General features: G+C 44.4%; 1 protein-coding gene across 1 annotated transcript in view; it reads left to right on the plus strand.

Annotated features, from left to right (window-relative positions):
- Window positions 1–20,890, plus strand: part of LOC121181908 (metabotropic glutamate receptor 8-like) — an 84,200-nt gene that overhangs the window by 44,282 nt on the left and 19,028 nt on the right. The window contains exons 3-6 of the mRNA XM_041038135.1: window positions 1,568–1,703; window positions 2,683–2,837; window positions 2,942–3,079; window positions 12,686–12,886. Coding sequence (XP_040894069.1) covers window positions 1,568–1,703; window positions 2,683–2,837; window positions 2,942–3,079; window positions 12,686–12,886 — 630 coding nt within the window. The remainder of the gene's footprint in view (window positions 1–1,567; window positions 1,704–2,682; window positions 2,838–2,941; window positions 3,080–12,685; window positions 12,887–20,890) is intronic.

The following is a 20,890-nucleotide window of genomic DNA, read 5'->3' on the forward strand; positions in this document are numbered from 1 at the left end:
TCATTTCATGTCAGACTCTCGAAGTTCGCCTTCAAAACTCCACCACTGCTCTCGTTTGTCTGTCCCAGGGGCAACGCCGCAGGAACAATATCACAAACTTCAAGTGTGTTTTTAGCAGCGGAGTCTTCAGCGGGGACGGAGCAGAGAGTTTAATGATGTGACGAGGACGAGACGAAGAGGAAACATCAACTTTTAGCGCTGAGCCCTGAAGGGAAGTCAGCTGACTGCAGCAGCAGAGAGAAGGACATGGAACAAGCAGTCATAACATTAAAGGACATGAGTTAGATTAGATCAAATGAAACTGTTGTTGTCATATGAAGACCTTGTCTCCTTTTATGGCAACTTTCTCTGCGGCTGAAAAATCAAAGCTGCTTTTATTCCTTTTAAACCTGGACAACTGATCAACTTACAGAAGTTGCTGAAGGCCATGAGATGAGACCAACGTGCTTCCTGGTTCCTCAGTTTGACCGGATGAGTCCTGGTGGATCCAGACTTCTTCCATGTTGAGGCCACTGTTTTCCTGGGAACACTCAGAGCTTCAGAGGTGGTTTCGTACCGTTGCCCTGATCAGCGCCTCGCCATGATTTTATTGCGTAAATCGACAGATAATTCACTTCATTCTTCTTCCTCGTTCATATTTTCTATCATTTTATTGGCTTCCTCCTCTTTCTTCTCATCTCTCTCATCATCCTCTCGCTGCTCCTCCTTTTTCCTTCCCTCCCCTTTTTCTCCTTTTCATCTTCTTCTTCCTCATCATCTGCCTTGTAAGCCTGACAGGGCAGAATAAAGCAGATCAAAAAGACGTGTCTTTGGAAAGAGCTAAACTCAAGAGTCTATTTCTTTTTCTCTTTGTTTATTAAGGAAAAATAGAATCAGACTCAGTTTGTGCTTAAACAGATTCTTTTTGTGAACATTCCATTTTTCCTCGACGATGCGGCGTGAAGGAATCCCACCGGAGCGCTCCGCTCGCTGAGATGTTAGCGGTAATGTGACAGTGTTTAGTGTGTGGCAGCATGAATAAACCTCCTGACCTTTCAGTGGCTGCAGATGAAAGTTTAATGATCCCTGTGGTGAAACGTCACAGCGGCAGAGTGAAGATAAAAACAGCACAAACAATTAAGTTAATTAGAACATTACAGCGGAGACATAATGAGGCACACGGAGGAAATAATAACTGTCTTCGGAGCGTCTTCATCAGCAGATTTACAGATTAAAGTGTCCTTGATCCAGAAACTTGGGCAGGAACCCTGTGTTGTTCCTGTTGGGCAGTCCTCACGGCAGCTGTGAGTGTGAACAGGTGAAACTGAGTCTAATTGTAAAGAGACACACCCCGTCCTCTGAGCGATGGCCTCTGCACTGTTTGAACTGTTTTTGGTCTGAATGTCCACATAGCCATCACCTCTGATCGTGAGTTCTGATTGGTTGATGTCCAACATGTTTTCTGTGATGTTTTTCAGTCTTAGCTAGAATTTCAGACTTTATGACGAAATAATCCATCACTGGCTGGTCCTGCCACATGTGATTGAAAATCTGTCTCTCTGTCTCTGTCTCTGTCCCTCCCCCTCAGGTGGGGTCTGTCTCGCTCAGTCTCTGAAGATTCCTCGGGAGCCAAGACCCGGTGAGTTCGACAAGATCGTCCTCCGTCTGCTGGAGACGCCCAACGCTCGCGCTGTCATCATGTTTGCCAACGAGGACGACATACGGTACAAACACACACACACACACACACACATCAAAACAATTTAGAGTTTTTTGAGAGAGGAGCAGCTGGATTACTGCAGTGCCAACAGCGATGGCTGCTGTGGTGAAGATGGAGCTGATCCTGAATGTGATCCTGTCCATGTACCAACCTTTTTACATTTCATCTTTCATCTGTGGTCATTAGCCTCAGGTAATGACCGAAGAATAAGTTTCCACAGTCGGTGGAAAAAGGGCAGATGGATGGAAAATTGGGGTCATTCATTCTGCCCCCGTAGGTTTATCCTGAAATTTCACATCATTTTCAATCATTTTCACCAAAAGAGACCCAAAGCTTTTTTAAAATAAGTCCTCACACAACTGATGAAAATCCACATGAAGAAAATAAAAACCGAAAATAATCAGTTGATTGTTTTCTGAATGACAACGCAGTGAAATCAGCTCCCAGCCCCGCGCATCTGAAAGAGGTCTCCAAATATAACGTAGGATTCACACACGCACACACGCACACACACACACACACACTTTTGCTGTGGGGCTCGAGTATAAACACACACACATTCTGTATCTGTATGTTCTCAGTGTATTTAATCACTTCATCCAGAGTGCAGATTAAGATAACAACCTTCCAATTATCTGAGTGAACTGAGAGCATCACACACACACACACACACACACACATACACACACACACACACACACTCGATCAGTGTAACAGCTGATGTTAATCTGCAGCTCTGAATTACACACAGAGAGAAATCACTCATCCTGAGACCTCACAGAGAGAAGAGGAGACAGGCGAGACTCTGAAGGACCAGGCTGATAATGTTTGTTGTATGAATCATGTTGGAAATGAAACATGCAGTGGATGAGGCTCACGATGGCTCTGAGTCCACGTCTGTGCCATAGACATATTCGTGTCCGCCATCTGATAACTTTAATCATCTCGTTTTGAAATTTTGGGTCTGATATTGTTTTGTACAGGCGAATCCTGGATGCGGCGAAACGTAACAACCTGACAGGTCACTTCCTGTGGGTGGGCTCTGACAGCTGGGGCTCTAAGATCTCTCCGGTGGTCCAGCAGGAGCGGGTGGCTGAGGGCGCCGTCACCATCCTCCCCAAGAGGGCGTCTGTGGACGGTGAGGCGGGAAAAACGGGGTCCGAACAGCCCAACCATGACCCTGTTTCTGATATTTTCGAAGCAGGCGGTGACTGTTCTGACATTTTTTTCCTCTTTCGGCAGCGTTCGATCGTTACTTCAAGAGCCGCTCTCTGTCCAACAACCGCAGGAACGTCTGGTTCGCCGAGTTCTGGGAGGAGAACTTCGGCTGTAAGCTGGGGATGCACGGCAAGAGACCGGGCAGCCCCAAGAAGTGCACAGGTGAGAATCACAGGTGGATTTTAGGATTTGTTCCACAGCCGCAAAAACTTTTCTCTACCTCCTATTTTTCTCTACTGAGGTCTCTCTTTATTGCCTCCTTCTGTCCTTCATCAGGTCCTGCTTGCCCGCTTCTTTTCATCCCTTCTTCTCCCTTTGCTTCTCCACCTCCTCCCTTCCTGTTTTGCCTCTTTCCTCCCTTTACTGCAGATTTATTTTTTCCTCCACTTATTCCTTATTCCCTCCTTTCCCTTTGCCTCTTTACTTCATTCTCTTTTTCATTATCATCTCCTCTATCTCCTTCTTTCCTTCCCCTCTACTCCCTTTCCTTCTCCACCTCCTTCTTCCTTACACTCCCTCCTCCTCTCCTTATCGTACCTTCTCTCCCTCTGTGGTCCAGCTGAATCAGTCCCAGGCTGATTTGTGGGGACAGTCTCTGAATAAACTGACTTAACTCGACTCCTCAGAAACTCAAGCACACACACACACCTCTGATCCCACCCCATCGACCAAAACCACATCATGGAAGTCTGATGTGTTCCTCTTCTCTGGCCCCCCCTGCAGACAAAAGACCCAAAGCTACAAAAGCATGATTAGGTTAAAGTCTTTGTTCCCGACTCAGCTGTTTACTGAGGAGGCTCGGGCAGATTTCAGGCAGCAGTGACATGTTTTCTTTCTGTGCTGCAGATTCAGTGAGTGGAGCTTCTGCTCTGTCGCTGCAGCTGCTGGTTTGAGCTGCTGATGGGAGACAGGTACACGCCAGCGGTGGCTTTACTGTGGTACTCTGGTACTCAGATCCTGGGCTTAAAGTGTAAAAATACCCTAATACAAATGAAGGTCCTTTATTCAGAACTGTACTTCAGTCAAAGTATTATCAGCAAAATGTACCTCAAGTATGAAAAGTACTTGTTAGGCACAATGGACCATGTTAGTGTTATAATATGAGATCATTTTAACAGGTAAGCATAAGTTAATGTTGTAGCTGAGCTAATTCTAACTGCTCTAACTGGTAATTACAGCTATCAGATAAATGCAGTGGAGTAAAAGCTGAAATCTCTCTGTCTGAAATGTGGTGGATTCAATTTACAAAGAAGCATAAACAAGAAGCACTTTAGCAGCTTCTCATACATCATAGTTTTTACTTTGCATCCTCTGCAGCCTCCACATTTATTCCACTCCAGAAGGAAAATATGCAAAAATCAGACTGTGTTGTTTCTGAAAGCTCCTTGTTCTGACAAAGAGGTTTTAAGTAATGAGATTAAATTATGATTTTGCTGTCTAGTACATTTTTCTTCCTTCCGTCTTTTCACACTTTTCTCTGTGGAATGAACAGGAGCTGCTAATATATGTATCTGTCATGAACACAGTCTAATCAGATCCAGGTCTGTTTTTATTCATTCAAAGGGAAGGAGGTGTCCGATTGCACCAGCATGATGAAAATAAGGTTGAGCTGTGTCATTGGTGGATGGAGCGTTGTGTGTTTTCTCTGCTCAGAAAACAGTTTGCTGTTTGCACTCTTGTAAAAAGTTTTGTGTAATTATTCTGTATAAATATGCTGCGGCACACTGAGCAGCGTTGTAGATAAATTATTCTGGACACTGAGGGAGGAGCAGTCAACAAACCGAACGTGGTAAATCAGCATTTATTTACTTTGTTATACAGAACGTCTCAGTGGATTGGAGCCAGGAGCTTCTCTCAAACAGAAAAATTTATATGAGAACTGTCACATTTTGTGAAGGACGGATGAGTGTCGTGAGAGATGTGTGCAAACAAAACGCAAAGCCTTAACCAAACGGACTGATAGAAGCTGGGAAGAAGAGAGGAGAGAGATTAGAAATGAAGCCACTTTAAACACGCTGAGGTGTAGGTGGTTTCCCTGATGTCACCTCCTGCTCCTGAGTCAGGAAACAGAAGGAGGGGACACACAAGCATTTGAACATCTTTGTCCCTACAACCCAGACCCTGATCACCCAGCATCAGCTGAATGGGAGCGAATCCCTGCAGCCCAGGTTCCAAAATGTGGAGGAAATCCTGAAACCAGAGGAGTGGAAGGTTTTATAACTGCACAGTAGCAAACATGGTTTTGGATTGATATTTGTAGACATGTTCAGAACCGGATGTGACCAAGACAAAGACCAGACTGATAAACCTAGAAGAAAAAGACATGAATATGGCCTCATCTCGATTCCTAGATCACCTGCATTTACAGGGATGAAAATCCACAGAGCCTGAGAGACTGTTGGTTTGTTATTTCATCACAGTTTTCCAGGATCTGCTCCGTGTTGGAGGGATAACAGAGTCTGTTTTTTCCTTGGGCTGCTCCAGCGCTCAACCTCTCCTCCATTTATATTCATGAGCTGGATTTCTGACCGGCGCCGGCTGCCAATTAACACGCCGGATAATCATTTCGGGGGACCCCAGCTCTCGACCCTACAGCACAAAGCATCTGACAGTCTCGGTCGGTAATTAATCCAGTATTCATTCAATCATGTTGAGTGTAGCAATGAATGTGAACGAGTGTTTCTAATCACCATAAAATACAGGAGATAATTCATCAGTGTCAAATGAGAGTTAAACTCCAATCAGCTGTAGGAGAAGTGGGCGGCGCTTTCAGCTCAGGATTTAGGATTTTCCAGTTTTTAAAGATTGAGTGGATTCAGCCAGAAGACACTGAAATCTATCCCCTTACAAGCATCCGCCAAAAACAATCTAAAAACAAAGAAAACATTTAAAACTTCAGTATGTTTTACAGAACGTGTGGTAAACCTTTGGACTGTGATCATTGTCTCATCCGTTCGCTGGTTCTTGTGAAACATCACCAGTCACAGCCGAAGTGCTGTCCCAGTTCAAAGTCCACATTTAGCCAAGTACACTCCCAGCGACCAGTTGTGCTCTTGGTCTGCCCATTTTACCCAACTGGAGCTGACTGGTGCCAGGCCAAATGTTCCAGTTTCACAACAGCCAAGCAGCCCCAACAGCGACAAACGCATCAGAGGATTAGCCCAGAGGACTCCGGGGCCACTGGCTGTACATGAACATTTGGTTGTTGGACTGGTGAAGCTGAACTGGTTCACCTCTGTGGTCAAACTAGTCCTGAGTGGCGTGCTCATGAATATTAATGAGACCAGTCCAGATGCCCAATGCCGAAGGCCCTGCCAAAAAAACAAACAAAAAAAAAAAAAAAAGAAAGAAAAGAAAAAAAAAGAAAAGAACCGGGCTGAACAGAAAATGAATTCATATGTAAATTATGTATTTTTCCAGTTAATCTCATGATTGGAGATCATCCATCCCTAAAAAACAAACATCTCGAGGGCTGATCACCTGAGGAAGTCCTCAGCCTGATTTGACCTGATGTGACCCCTTAGACCAAAACCTGTTCCCCAAGATGAAGGAGGAGCTCAGTGTTTGCTGCTGCTTTGGACCACTTCCTGGAGGTCCAAGACCCAGACTTATACAAAAAAGGGATCCATATGCTCCATGACTGCTGGACTAACTGTGTAGAAAAATGAAATGTGGCAGGTTTTCTAAAAGTGGCTCCTTCTGTCTTTGGCCACAAACTTATCCATCAGCTCTCATACAGATGTAAATTAGAAGCTTCTGAATCTGAACTGAACTAAATTGTCCTTCTGCTCTCTGATCACGTCCGGCTCTCATCTGCTGAGTCTCTCTGTGCTGACTGCAGAGTCCCCGCACCGGCATGTAATCCTGCCTGATTCGGGAGGACTTTCTCTGTGGAACAGAGGGCCACTCAGGTCCAAATCCTTTACAAACATGTCCGACACGCGAAATGGGATTTGTGGAAGGTGTTGGGTAAATGTGGGCGAACGTCAGCCTCCTGCCAGCTGCAGACAGAAGTGAAACAGCAGAACAACGGCGTCAGCGCTCTGAGAATAGCTGCCGTGTCCCAGCTGCTGCTCTGATAACACTGCGAGTCTTTACCTGAGCTCAGTGGACGGCTTTGATCAGTCTGCTGCTGTCAGGACGCAGCCCTCACATGATTGTGTTAAAGGCTCCAGATTGAGTTTTGAAGCTGCAGCAGAGTCATCACACAAGAGACAAACAGCTGAGTCAGCAGGTCAGCATCCACGTGTGTGTGTGTGTTTGTGTGTTTGTCTGTGGTATCTTTCCTTCAGAGATGCTCAGAGTGTTGAAAGGCTGTAGGTGTGTGTGTGTGTGAGTGTGTGTGAGTGTGTGAGTGTGTGTGAGTGAGTGAGTGAGAGAAAGTTTTTTAAACCAGCAGTATAACAGATGCAAATGTGGACGTTTGCTTCACGTCCCTCTCCCTCATTCCCCGTCTCCTTCTCTTCACCGTCTCTGTGAAGACAGTCCTCCGTTTCTGTCTCTGCTGTCAGACTGAACATTTATCTCAGAGCAGCCTGCAGCTGCTCGTCAGGGGCTGAACGATCTGATCTCTGTGGTCGTACCGATTCACTTCGACAGACAGGAAAAAGAAAAACAGCTTCACCAAATCAGTCGACAGTTTCAATAAATTGATCCTGTTCAGACTGATTTCTGTCTCACAGCTGGAGTTTAGTGCTCAGCATGTTAGAGACTCCTCAGACCTCCAACTCCAGATTCATGCAGATCTGTGAGTGTGTTATTTTTGACTTGTAGATGAAATACATTCACACTTTCATGTTTTCAAACACGTGTCTTGAACTTTTCTCTTATCGTTGCTTTTTGGTGGAATGTTGGACAGTTAAAGGAAGAGTTGGTTTAATAAGACCCAGGGTTTTCTCACCATTATGAGACTGAGGAGCAGCTAAATGCATTTAACCACCAAGTGCTGTGTGTGTCCAAACATAAACATATTAACTGTAGGAAAACAAACTAAATACTTTGTGTAGCTAAGTTCTGTAACGTTATGCAACATGTCATTATTAAAACAGGTTCTTAATATGTTGGTAAAAATGTAGTGTGGGTGACATTTAACTTATTTGCAGATTAGTTGAATATAAATGTTTGGAGTTGAATGTAGATGCAGTTGTCTTGTCCTGCACAGAGTATGTTTGTGTATAAACCTGTCCTGAACGTCCTTGCAGCCACAAGGCTTCAAACCCTCGAGCAGAGAAGAAGTAGCAGGCTCAGGAGCTGATTGAGATTAGAGCACGCTCAGTTCGGTCCCTGCACAGAACACTGGGTGAGGCCCGCTCATTAATTGTAATTAATTAGGATAATTAAATATCCATGAGACACGGTGGCCCGAGGTCTGAGGGTGACGTTCCATCACCCATCGCTCAGCCAGTAAGCTGGCATACGTCCACAGCACTCACTGCCGCCGCCGCTGCCTCTTAACTCCTCATTTCCTGCCAGATCAAGTGTGGTGCTTTTAAAAAGGGATCTAAAACTGTAATCACCCCCCCCCCCCCCCCCCCCCACGTCCCACATGCCCCCAATAACATCTACCTCCAGCACCTCCCCCTTCCTGAACGCTCAGATGAGAATATATTAGAAAATACATGGATTTTTTTTTTCTAGTAGTTTTTTTTGACTTTCCCCTGAATTTACACGTCAATTTAAAATATCAGAAAAATGATTTAATCATTATTTAATGTTCAGGTTGATATTTTGGTTTATGTAGATAAGTAGATTTTAATATAGAGTATTAAGGATTTCTAATGGATTAACCATAAGGGGGAGTAAAAAAATAAGAACTGCATCAGATCGTCTTTACGGTCGAGCTCTTCCCGTCTGAAGCTGGACATCTGAACCCTCGTGTCTCAGAGTTGTCCCTGATCTGTGCAGCCTCCAGTGTATGGATTCTCTGTCAGCCGTTCATTGACTGTGATCTATAATTGGTGTTGTGTTTGTTTGTGTTGGAGCAGCAGCCGCTGACACAGAGGCTTGTTTGGATAAAGGAGACACCTTTGTTGTTTGCACCAACTCAGGGCAAAACAGCCACGTGACCAACATCAGGAGCGTTTGAAACAAACGTGTGGTTAGATTTCACCAGGCTTCGTCGCTCTGTTTTCCTTTTATATTTACAGGCTTTTGTTGGGCTACTCAGAAGGTGTATAGGATAATATCCCTTCTCTCCTACTTTGATTTTTGGATACAAATGCAATATAGAAATTAAATTAAACTAAAATGAGACAAGAGAATGGGTTTTAATGCATAAATTAATGTAAAAAAAAGAAAAAAGAATCAGTCTGGAAATAAATGTGGTGTTTAAAATCGCTGCTCCACTGTGGGAACAGGAAGCTCGTTGGTTCTTGGCTGGACTCCAGTGCAAAAACAAATGTGATTCTGAGTTTTTAAAGATCGTAGTCGTGAGATTCTACGAGCTCGACCCTCAGGTGTTTGTTTCAGGCGCTGGAATACACATTTCAGTTGTTTCCACTTTGAACTGTATTTGCAGTGTAAGTGTTCCCCGCTGCATCAGGATTTAAATGTTGTGGAGGATGAAGAGTTTCTATTATTCAGGGGAAAACCTTGTTTTTCACTCTTCCACCTGGAGACTCCACAAACACAGTTTCAGCAGAGAACATGAATATTTGATTCTGCTTTGCTGAACGGTGTGTTTGCGGAGTTAAGAGCCTCATTGTTTTCTCACCTTTTTACAACATTGTTCCTCTTGTGCTGCAGATTTCCTTGAATCACGCTGAGTGGAGATGAAAACCAGATTTGCATTTGAACACCCCTTTGTGTTTCCTTTCATGCATGTTTTACTTTGTGCCGCAGCTTGTTTGGTTTGGAACATCGGCAGATGAAGAAGTGATGTCGAGAGAGGCCCGGCGTCTTTTTCCTCCTCCTGTTTGAAAACGATCTCTGAAGGGCAAAAGCTGCTTCCATATCAGAGATCGAGCAGCTGTTTAGTGTTCAGCAGCACTCAGGATTTTTTTTGTTTTTTGTCAACACTTTTCTCTGAAGAGGAGAAAATGACAGTGAGCAGCTTTCATTCTGCTTCCCACTGATGACAACACTGTGAAGGGCTCTGATGGAAAGAATGGCTGGTTTTTACATTTTGTCACCTTCCAGCCAGACAGAACACAAACTGATCTGGTCTAAAGCTCTTTGTGAGCAGTCAGTTCAAACAATGAGCCTTGAAGGACAACAGTGACTTGTTTGTCTTGACTTGGGACTTGTTGCTCTTGACCCAGACTCTGGACTTACAGTCTGGATGAGGGACTTGGCTTGGGATTTACCAATCAGGACTTACCTGTCTTAACTTAGAACTTGTTGGTCTTTATTTAAGACTTGTTGGTCTTGAACTGGGACTTGACTTGGTACTGGTTTCTGAACTTACCAGTCCTGACTTGGCATTCTCCTGTTTTGACTTGGGACTTGACTCTGGACTTGTTGGTCTTGACCTGGGACTTGAAGTTAGACTCGGCGCTGTGAAAAGTGGCTCTTGACAAAGATGGGCAGAAAATGAATAATGTTTTTATCATAAAGAGCAACGCTCAGTTCTTCTGTGGACACAGGATGAATTCATGAATGTCTGAGCAGCTCTGAGTCGAGCCTGTCATGTCTTCATTTTCATGTTCTGTCATGTTCCCTCTGAATCAGAGGAAACATCATTATTAATCCTCTGCTGATGAACCTGACAGACTGATGTTACTGATAAACAGAGCCAATAAAATTAATGTAATAATTAATAATATTAATGTCTGTTAATGTGAATATATTCAGGCGTTTGAGACGCCACAGCCAGTCAACACTAACCTCTGTAATTAGTTTGCTGTTTATCTAATTTCCAAATCTAATTGAAAGAGAAGAATGCCTGCAAGAGAGAGGGGAGGGAGGGAGGGAGGGGTGGGGGAGGTGGGGTGGGGGCAGAAACACGTCCATCCTGTTAAGGAGGAATTAAATTTGCCTTGCGAGCAATGTGTAATTGAAATGCCAGAAGCTGTGATGAAGCAGTGTGTCGAGCGTGCTGCCTACCCTCAATCAGTGTTGGTGTTCATTATCATCATCGCCATCATCACCATCATCATCATCGTCATCAGGCATCACGGCTCTTTAGCGAACAGGGAGGCGGATGACACTGTGGCCTGTCGGCACCTGGCCAAACACGCCGCTCACTTCCATTTTCATTCGTGAAGTTTATGGTGCGAGAAATTCACGAGGTGTTTGTTTCAGTTAATAACATCTTCGGAGCGGCAGGCTGCTAAATAACAGGGATTCTGTGCAAATGAGGCAGTAGGTTGAAACGGTTTCTGCATGTTGTGAAAGGAAAATGGTGTTTTCTTCTCATCCCGCCAGAGTTTCAGTGTCAGTCACTCAGGAACTGTTTGTTCCAGAGCAAAAACATCTCAGCAGCTGCAGGTCAGGCTACAGGAAATAGTCATGATCCTCAGAGGATGAACAAGTTTGATTGTACTGACCCCATGACCTCTATTCTAGTGTTTCTAGTGTCCACCTGATGAATCTAAGTCCAGTGTTCCCTCTCTTTTAGCTCTGTTTTTGGTCACCACCAACTCCTGAGGGAAACATCTGGCTCCTCAGCTGCTAAAGGCTCTTTGCAGCTGAACAATGAGCTAAAATTCACGATAAAAACTCAGTAAAGCCGAGCGGAGCTGCTTTTTATTATTCATTTATCATTTATTTTTCTGTAGGTTCATCCCTACAAGATACCACATTTACTTTGTGATTATGACGGCTTTAAAGAATTACTGCAGGATCTGTAACAGACACTTTTTTCATTTTTATCAGACTACAAATAATCTCCTGCATTCAGGCACCATTTGAATTTCCAGGATCAAACATATATGTCTTTTAAATAATGAAGAGACACTGATCATCTGCAGCGAGCAGCGATCATCTGCAGGTTGGCCGTACATCTCCTCTCTGCCTCTGCCGTTTGACATCCTCTGCTCTCCGCTCGCCGTCCGAGGCTCATTCATTACTGTCGACGTGTAATCAGTCTTTACTGCCGAAGCAAATGTCTCCCCTCGCACAGATCCCGCGCCACCCGCCTACTATTAAATTTAAATTGGATTTCATTTCTAAGCTCCTATTAATTCACAGACGTCTTGTCTGTTGATGGAGTGACCACTCCGGCAGTTAGTTTTCTCCTCCTCTCTTTCTCCTCTCTGCTTGCTTTTTTCGGCCGGCGGCAGGATCGCAGAGCGCCACGACTCTAATAACGGTAATTACTCAGTGAAAATTTTCAGAAGGACTTAACAGAGTTTTCAAATAAAAGACGACGATGTCTCCTGAACTCTGTTATTTAACCACAGCTAATGAGATGGAGCCAAATGTATTTTTTTAGGCTAATGGGTTAGTTATAGGAAAAGTGTCTCATTTCACGTTCCCACAATCCTTTGTGAGTTACTTTCTGGCCAGCGGCAAGGACTCAGACAAAACTCACTGTTCTTTCTGCTTTATCTTCTGAATGTTTCATGGTTTCTTTCATTCTTCAGTTCACACCCCACAATTTTCATCAATCATTAACTATGATATGAAACAATTATTAAAGAAGAGTCAGAAGAAGTTCTAATAATGTTTTTCTCTTTATTTACCTACAAATACAAACTTCATAGCAGACCGAAGGTCCATTTTCAGATTTCTGTGGAGTTTGGTGATTGAATGGACTTTAAATCTGAGTTCTATATGTTTAATCATTTCAGTGATTATTAACCCGACAGCTCCTTCTTTCTGTTCCAGGGTTGGAGAAAGTCGGCCGCGACTCCACCTACGAGCAGGAGGGGAAGGTGCAGTTCGTGATGGACGCCGTGTACGCCATGGCCCACGCTCTGCACCACATGCACCGCGAGCTCTGTGCCGGCTACCCCGGGCTGTGTCCTCGTATGGCCAACATCGACGGCAAAGAGCTGCTGGCCCACATCCGCGCCGTTAACTTCAACGGTAAGAGCTGCTGCTGGGTGACTGTCAGTGTCCTCATCACAGTTTGACTCTTTTCCAGCTCGTTCATTTTTATTTGAATGCGTCTGTTTGGCCAGTGTTGTTCTCGATTCCTCCATTTCAGGTTAAATTAGCGTAACTGTTCCTGTTCATGTCATCATTATTTACCTCTGACATTTTCCTGGAAAAATGCAGCTGACCTCCAAACTGCAGCGTCGCTCTCACACATATGTTCATTACCCTCATCAGAACCGTGACACTGCATCTTTTCCTGGGCTGATTACGAGGCGTTTTCATTGGATGGAGGGATGAGGTGACCTTACCTTTTAGTCTTCACATTCACACGAGGGAAAGGAAGAATGCTGAGCTGAGAACAAAAATGGATTTAAGAATTAGGTCTCGCACATCGAGTCTGCTCAGAGTTACTCGATTCTCCCTCAGTGTCACAGAAAAGAAAAGACGAGCAGAGCAGTGATGTGTGTGGACGTCTCTTTGCTCCTCTTTCTGGTCTCTGCTCTGATGTCCTCAGCGCCGGTGCTCAAACTGCTAAACTGCTCCTGAACCAGAGCAGACTGACACTGCTTCTTCCTGTCAGGAGCCGCTCAGGCAAAACATTTTACACTTCAGTAAGATTTTATCACCAAACTGTGACAAGGACACAAACCTTTTATTTGCCTGACTGAGTGGATATTGATGTTTTCACATCACAGATGATGTTAGATGCCGGTGAAGTCACTAAAACATGAGTTTTACAGGTAAAGGTGAGACTTGAATGCACGTTGTTGCTCTTAGCTCTTAAAATTTAGCAAATAAAAAATCAGAATGAGCAGAAAAGACACTGAACCAAAGTTACAGAGGCACAAACATGGTAGAAATGTCAGCTTTTTTTCCATTCTATCAGGAATGTTGTCACTAACTAACTGTTTTCACAAACAAAAAAATCTATGAGGACAACAGGAAGTAGGAACCACCAAATGTAACGTGGTTCTGCTTGGCGGCCAACAGAACAGATCTTCAGGTGTGAATGTAATCAGAACCTTAAAAATGAGGGAATTGATTGTCTCTGAAGTTAGTTTAGAGTCTCACACAGATATTTGTTTGAATTTCTGGTTATTTGAGCTGCGAGCCGACGTTTTAATCGATTGGCTGGAGTCGTCGTGAAGTTTCTCAGAGTCTGGCTGATATGACAAGCGTGACAGTGAAGCACTGAGGTGGAAAAGAGATGAAAGTACAGGAGGAATACGTGAAAGAGGATGAGATTATTATTAGTCACCTCCACCTTCATCAGCGACTTTTTTTGTCAGCACAGCTGTTTTCCATCCATCTCATCAACAGGACGGCTCATTGTTCCCTTAACCCTTTCTTCATTCATCACATCTTCCTCCTCTTCATCTGCTTCTCTTCCTCATCATCAAAGTCCGAGCTTCCTCCTTGTTGTGGTTGACCCCGCCCACTCCCCCACCTTCCCTCTTCCATCCCCGACCTCCGTCCCAGCAGATGGACGCCTTTGTCAGCAGGAAGTGTGGCTGCTGACACCGTCACGGTGGGATCTCCCACTCATCATTAAACACCAAACATGGTCATGGAGTTTTGTTTCCTCCGGTTTCAGATTCATTATTCTCTGCTTGGTGGGAGCAGCTGCCGTCTGATGATCCACCTGCTTCTTACACAACTTTAATAATCACAACACTTTACACTCACAGCTGTAGAATATTAAACCTCATACTCCACCTCATATATGCTGAGATGTTCATTTTACAGATTGGATACAAGTGGACCGAGTGTTTGTCTTAATTCAGTGTCAGATCCATATTTAATTATTTGGGTAAATAAAAGTATTGCACTCAGACTCCGAACAGGTTTGGGCCCATCATGACTCACTCAGGACATAATCATAGAAAACAGGACTGTGTGTGTGATAGCATAACCAGGGTGTTTTGGATGAAGAAAGATTTTTACCAACAACTTCAGTTCTGAGATCATGTTGTTGCCAACACATAAACAACACAAATATTAACACAGTGTGATCAGTGACTGTCATAACGATAACATGACCCACTGATCTCAGTGCTGTGTGGGTAAAAATCTGATTCAGCAATCAGTGTTTAACTGCCGTGGATGAACGTCTGCTCCTGCTCGTGTCCTGTCCTTTGAACATGTGAGATGAACCCTCTCTCTCTCTCTCTCTCTCTCTCTCTCTCTCTCTCTCTCTCTCTCTCTCTCTCTCTCTCTCTCTCTTGCTCTCTCTCTTGCTCTCTCTCTCTGGTTGAATCACAGAAGCTTTGAAAAACTCATTTTCCCTCTCTGCCTTCTGAATGCTGCCGTTTATTTCCACGGCTGACTTTCTTTTCTCCACTCAGCGAAGAGAATTCCTCTCATTTAAAGTGGAAAATAAAAACACACGTTCCAGTCACAGTCTCCGGGTCCTTCAATGATGCTGAAGGCTGGAGCCAAACGTGACTCTTCTTGTTCAAGGCGAACGTGTTTGTCAGTCTTCACCTTTTTAAATACACAACACAGTCACATTAATATAACTCAGACTCCTCCGTAAATCTCCAATTCTCTAATTAAACTCAGCGAATAATTCATAACAAATGATGGAGACAGTGAAAGACATTATAACATTATAACAACATGATGGAGTCTCAGTGAACCAACAGTCTGCTGAGATTTAAACAGAACAAACTTTTTAATTGCTCTTTACTTTCTCTTTGGTCTTTTCCACTGTGTCCTCTTTGTCAGTACCTGCTGTCGACATCAGCCACACTACAATGCAATGCAGTCACAACGGTAACCGTGATCATTGCTGCTGTCCTGACTGTGAAGAGATCTCCCTTCCTAACATGACACCACTGCAGAGACACAGGACAAAATCCTCCATCAGAAGCAGGTTATGAGGCTTCATCAGACTGATTTAAACAACTGTAATGTAATGAGATCTGCAGGAGGAGGAGGAGGAGAGGCATTAAACATTGATTCAGCAGTGATTTCCACCCACAGGGCTGGAACAGTAAATCTGTGCTCAGTTAAAGCGGGGTTCAGGGCTGCACGTCGTGGTCTTTAAACATTAAACAGTCTGTTTCCTCGTTCTGCAGATTTAAGAAAACAAGGACAGAAACAGGAAACGTGCCACAAACAGGAAGATAAGCCTGTCATCTTTCAGATTAAAGCTCAGAGGAGGAATTTGGGACAGAAAAGGCAGATTCAGGAAACAGTGTGTGTGCGTGTGTGTGTCTTTGCTCCTGTACGTCTGTCTTTGTGAGGACCAGTTTGATCAGTTTGGGTGGGTCCCAAACATCCAGTCTGCTTTAGTCCTGTCAGAGATGCTTTAATGTTGTTTGGTAATGCAACATAAATGAATGGAAATCAGTGATGTAAAATTTTATAGGTTTAAAAATGGTCAGAGAACACGGCAAATAAAGGCACAGTTTCTGGTATGTGTAACAGTCACACAGCACTGTAACATGAGCACTGTGTGAGGCTGCAGTTTGGCCTGCAGGTGGGTGTTACCTGGTGGGAGGGGGGGTGTGGTTATAAAATCAGGACTTTAGCAGAGCAGCAGCTTGGAAGTAACTGCTGGTTAACATGTTGATTTAATGGGCAGAGTTGAAGTCACTGTTTCATACCTGTTCACTGTTTGACAACAGACAGAAAAACATGTAGCTTCATTGGAAATTCAGCTGCATTGAATGACTGTATATGTGAGCAGAGAGAGGAGAGACGCTGATGAAGGGCGGGTGAGGCAGATGCAAGGTTTGGACCCGACCTTTCTTCTCTTCCTCTGTTATTTAACCCGGGGAAGTTTCACTGCTCTCTTCTTCACGAAGGCCGTCTTCACACTCATATCACATATTTCTACCCGGCAGCCGTCCAGTGTACCTGACATTCATCCAACCTTTATTTAAAAGAAACAGGTTACAGCTCCTGAGCACTGCAGCTGCACACATGCATCACCAATGAATCCGGGCTCAGCAGCGTGTGGCTCATGTGTGGTTTGTGCCTGATTTAGCTTTTTTAAGGCAGACACACACTCTCACACACTCACACACACACTCACTCATGTCATGCTGTGTTTGGGGCTTTCCTGTGTGAATCTGTGAACAGCATGCTCAGTTGAACCTTCACATACATCAAATGTTGACATAAATCAAACTCGAGCTGCTTCTCTGTATTTTATGCTTCACTTCCCTGAACATGGGGCAGCGGGGTTACCCATAATTCCATGTATGAAATGCGTCGAATCCAGAACGAAGCGGTACTCTGTGGTGGCGGCGGCGGCCGGGGGGCCTAATCGCTAACTCAGCCGTGTGCTCCTTGCTCGTGTGCTTATTTTTAGAGGAGCGTCGGCAGGCTAATCGAGACGCCTGTGCTAATGTTAGCGCTCGCTGGGCTAAAGCCATCTGCACGAGGCCTTTGTAGTAACGTCCTGTTTGAACACGATCAGCAGAGCAAGGGAGACCAGCGAGGGGAGGGAGGGGAGGGGAGGGTGTCAGGGAGGCTCCCCCATGATTCATTTAGACAGCAGATGCTTACTAAGAGGCGATAAAGCTTGTTGTTTTTAAGTGGGGGGGGGGGGGGGGGGGGTGGTGCAGCATGGCTGACCCCGTGGAGCCGCAGGAATAGAAACCCTTTACAGTCAGATGAGTGGAGGAGGAGGGGGAGGTACTGTAGGTGAGTAAAGTGATGAATATGTGAAGAGCTCATCTCCTGCTGTGACTTCACTTAAAATATGCAGCTTTTTTTTTAAACAACCATAGGAAACGAGCAGAGAGAGCTGAGCTGGTTGTTACTGTACTGTGTGAACCTGAGGAACATGTTCTCTTTCTTCAGATGGATATCTATCTTATCTCCAACCACAAACCAGTTCTTGGTGCCGTAACCACTTGGCCACCAGGGCAGCTTTAAATCTCACCAGGTCATATGTCTAATATGTAAACTCCGATATCAAGTCATCAGCTGAACAGAAACACGAACGTGCTTGTTAACAGCCAATCACTGATCTCCGTTGTTTGCCTGCAGATCTCCTCTTGCTCTGTTTTTGATCTAGATTATTTGCGGAATAGTTGAAAAGTTTAATCCAGTGACAGATGAGCTGGGACAACAGCTACCGACCAAACTGTCTTCACCAGGCTGAGTAACAGCAGAGATTCCCTGGATAAACGTGGTTTTCATCAGGCCCCATGATGAGTACACAGGAAGAGAAAAGCTTTGTTTTGATTTTTTCATTTCCCTGCCTCTGTGGCAGGTGGGGAACCGAAAAGCTCTCAGCAAAACTGGGGGACTTGATCAGTCATTACAGATACTGTCAATATGTTTCCAAAATTTAAACAGCTGGAGATTTGTGTGATCTGAACATCTGAGGTGTGGTTGTTATATTTGAGTGTATCTGCCGATTGCCCTTTAGAGTCAGTTAAGCTTAGCGTTCATTTTGTTAAAATGTTTTTGAGCTTCTAAACTTTTAATAACACGTATATTTACACATTTACACGAGACTGTGCAAAATCTATCGAGTATGTGACGACGTTTGGTGACTTTCAGTGAAATTCTGATCAGGAGTTTCCTTACTGTGACACTTTCTGACAAACGGTGTTGAATTGTGCAGGTGCAGCAGTTTAAAGGTGACCCGACTTTCTGAAAAGATGAAACTTGATTTCAGGGTTTTTGTTTTTTATTTTCTATCATAAAATCCCCTGCAAACCAACATCGCTGACTGTGATTTACTGCTAAACAAAATTTGACCTGTGAACAGTTCCACAGGTATCAGCTTTTCTTCAGGTCATTTGAGCTTGAAGGGAAAAACAAGCTTTCACCGTGTACATGAGATCCAGACATCTGAAGGGTGTGACGGACAAAAACGCCTAGGTAATTTGGTATGGACTCAAAAATGACTAAAACTCAGAGAGGCTGAAAGTGTCTGAACAACCGTGCAGCTAACGGAGGCTGTAAAGCTGAAGATGTCTGCATCCAGAGAAAGGAGCAGAGTGAATGTGACTGTGTGTGTTTAGAGGCATTATCGCACAGATGAATGGATGGAGCTGCCGGGCTGCAGCTCTAACAGCCCACGCCGTCCGCCAAGGTCCCCGGAAACAATCGATTCAGGAGGCTGGTTCAATAAAACTCAGAGGCCTCGCTCTGCTGTGTTTCAGAGCGACACGTGCTTCCTGTTAGGGCGGCGAAGAAGAGCTGCTGCTGTCGGATCCATTCAGGTTGAACAGGTAGATTAATGGAGTATCAGGTCTCTCTCTCTGCTCTGATTTGCTGACTAACTGCAGCTGTGACATTACCTAGGGCTGGACGAGGCAGAGTTTCAACAACCTGGAAGTAAAATGTACAAATACTGTCAAAGCTTTTGAACTGCGTAGCCCTTTTTCAAACCACCCACTTCCGCTCCGTTTGCATGTTCACATGGAGTGAAAGCGGGGGGTGGAAGTGAGTTATAAAAGCCTTCAGCAGTGAGTCTGCATCGATGCCAACTTACTGACCATGAGCAACACACGTGCTGTGTTCAACATGGAAGACGCTCCGTAGGAATGTTAAGTTTGGCGCGACTACCTACTCAAATCTGTAAATTTAGGATTAAATACAGGGACTGTTGCTAAAAACCAAGCAGCTTATCATCATCGTTCAGTCCCGTCCCGTCCGAGTGTGGAGGGTCTGGTTTAAACCTCAGAGATGGGCTCAGTGGAAACAAGCATCAGTAAGTAAAATGTGAGAGAGTCTGACAGAAGTAGTTTCTGATGAAGAACCAGACCTTGACCAGCGGCCTTCATCTCACAGCTGATCCTGCAGCTGGTCTGTCTTTATGTCCCATTAGGGGCAGGACCTAAAGAGGACAATGTCCATCCATCAGACCAACTACAAGACAAATTTCTACAAAATCCAGGATTCAGAATCAGTTTGGGTCTAAATTATATCCACCTACGCTGCTGTGTGTGCGTGTCTGTGTTTGTTTAAGCGAAAAAACAGGCACCTTGTAAAACACTTGGGATAAAAGATGTACGATGTAAATAATTGATGGAGCGTTGTCCTGCTCACAGTGATGTTGTTCACTTCTCAGTTCACACGTTTGTGTGTATCTGGGAACACCGGGCCAGTGTTCCTGGAAGCTTCTTTAACTCCCCCGCTCAGATCATCCGGATGCCGCTCTCTTCATCATGAACCAAACCGTGTCTACATCTTACTTTGTCCTCTGTTTTTGTTTCGTGCCGACAACATGTGCCTCACATCGGCCCGTGCTCTGATTCACTGTCAGAAATCACTTGCTCTGACCTCCACACCTCATTGCTTTTGTTGTTATTATTTTCTTTCATTAGTGTCAGTTTGTTATTTCCAGCTTTTTCGTGCGTATCCTTTCTTGTGGTCAGTGAGCCAGTCACAACAAATCCAGTGCCTGGTTGGACTGTGAACCCACGACCCCTCTAATTATCCTCGGGTCTATTTTGGACCGGATCTGACTGTCCTCAGCTCCTGTCATACTGGCTTTGTTTTTGGAATTGACATGGGGTTTTCCACTGGTCAGACCTTCTCTGTGGAATATTATATCATTATATCACACACTTGTAGTCTTGTGGTGTTGTCTGAAAGGTCTGTGTTGAAAGCTTTCATTTTCAGAGCTGCATTTGTAGGCTTCAGTTTTTAAGTCTGAAATATACATTTGTAAATTCAGTTCCAGGATCACATGTGACGTGCACAGCATGGGTAGGTTTAAATAAACAGGTAGATTAATAAACAAATTCGCAGACTGATGGGAATTTGACTCAAATCCTGTCTTTTAGAAATTAGATTTCTATAGTAGCAGTATAGAAGCATTGATTTCCCCATTATGAAGCACTACAAAGAGCTGGAGATGCAGGAAGGTGTTCAGGATGATGGACCAGACCAGAGTCCAGGGTTCACATCCTGACTGCTTAGATTCAGGCAACAAAACCCGTTTGGTTAAGGTTGGGGAAAGATTGTGGATTTGAGCAGATGACGTTCTGCAGGATCGGATATTTTGGCAGAAAACAA

Source organism: Toxotes jaculatrix, chromosome 5 (assembly GCF_017976425.1).
Source record: "Toxotes jaculatrix isolate fToxJac2 chromosome 5, fToxJac2.pri, whole genome shotgun sequence".
NCBI lineage: Eukaryota > Metazoa > Chordata > Actinopteri > Toxotidae > Toxotes > Toxotes jaculatrix.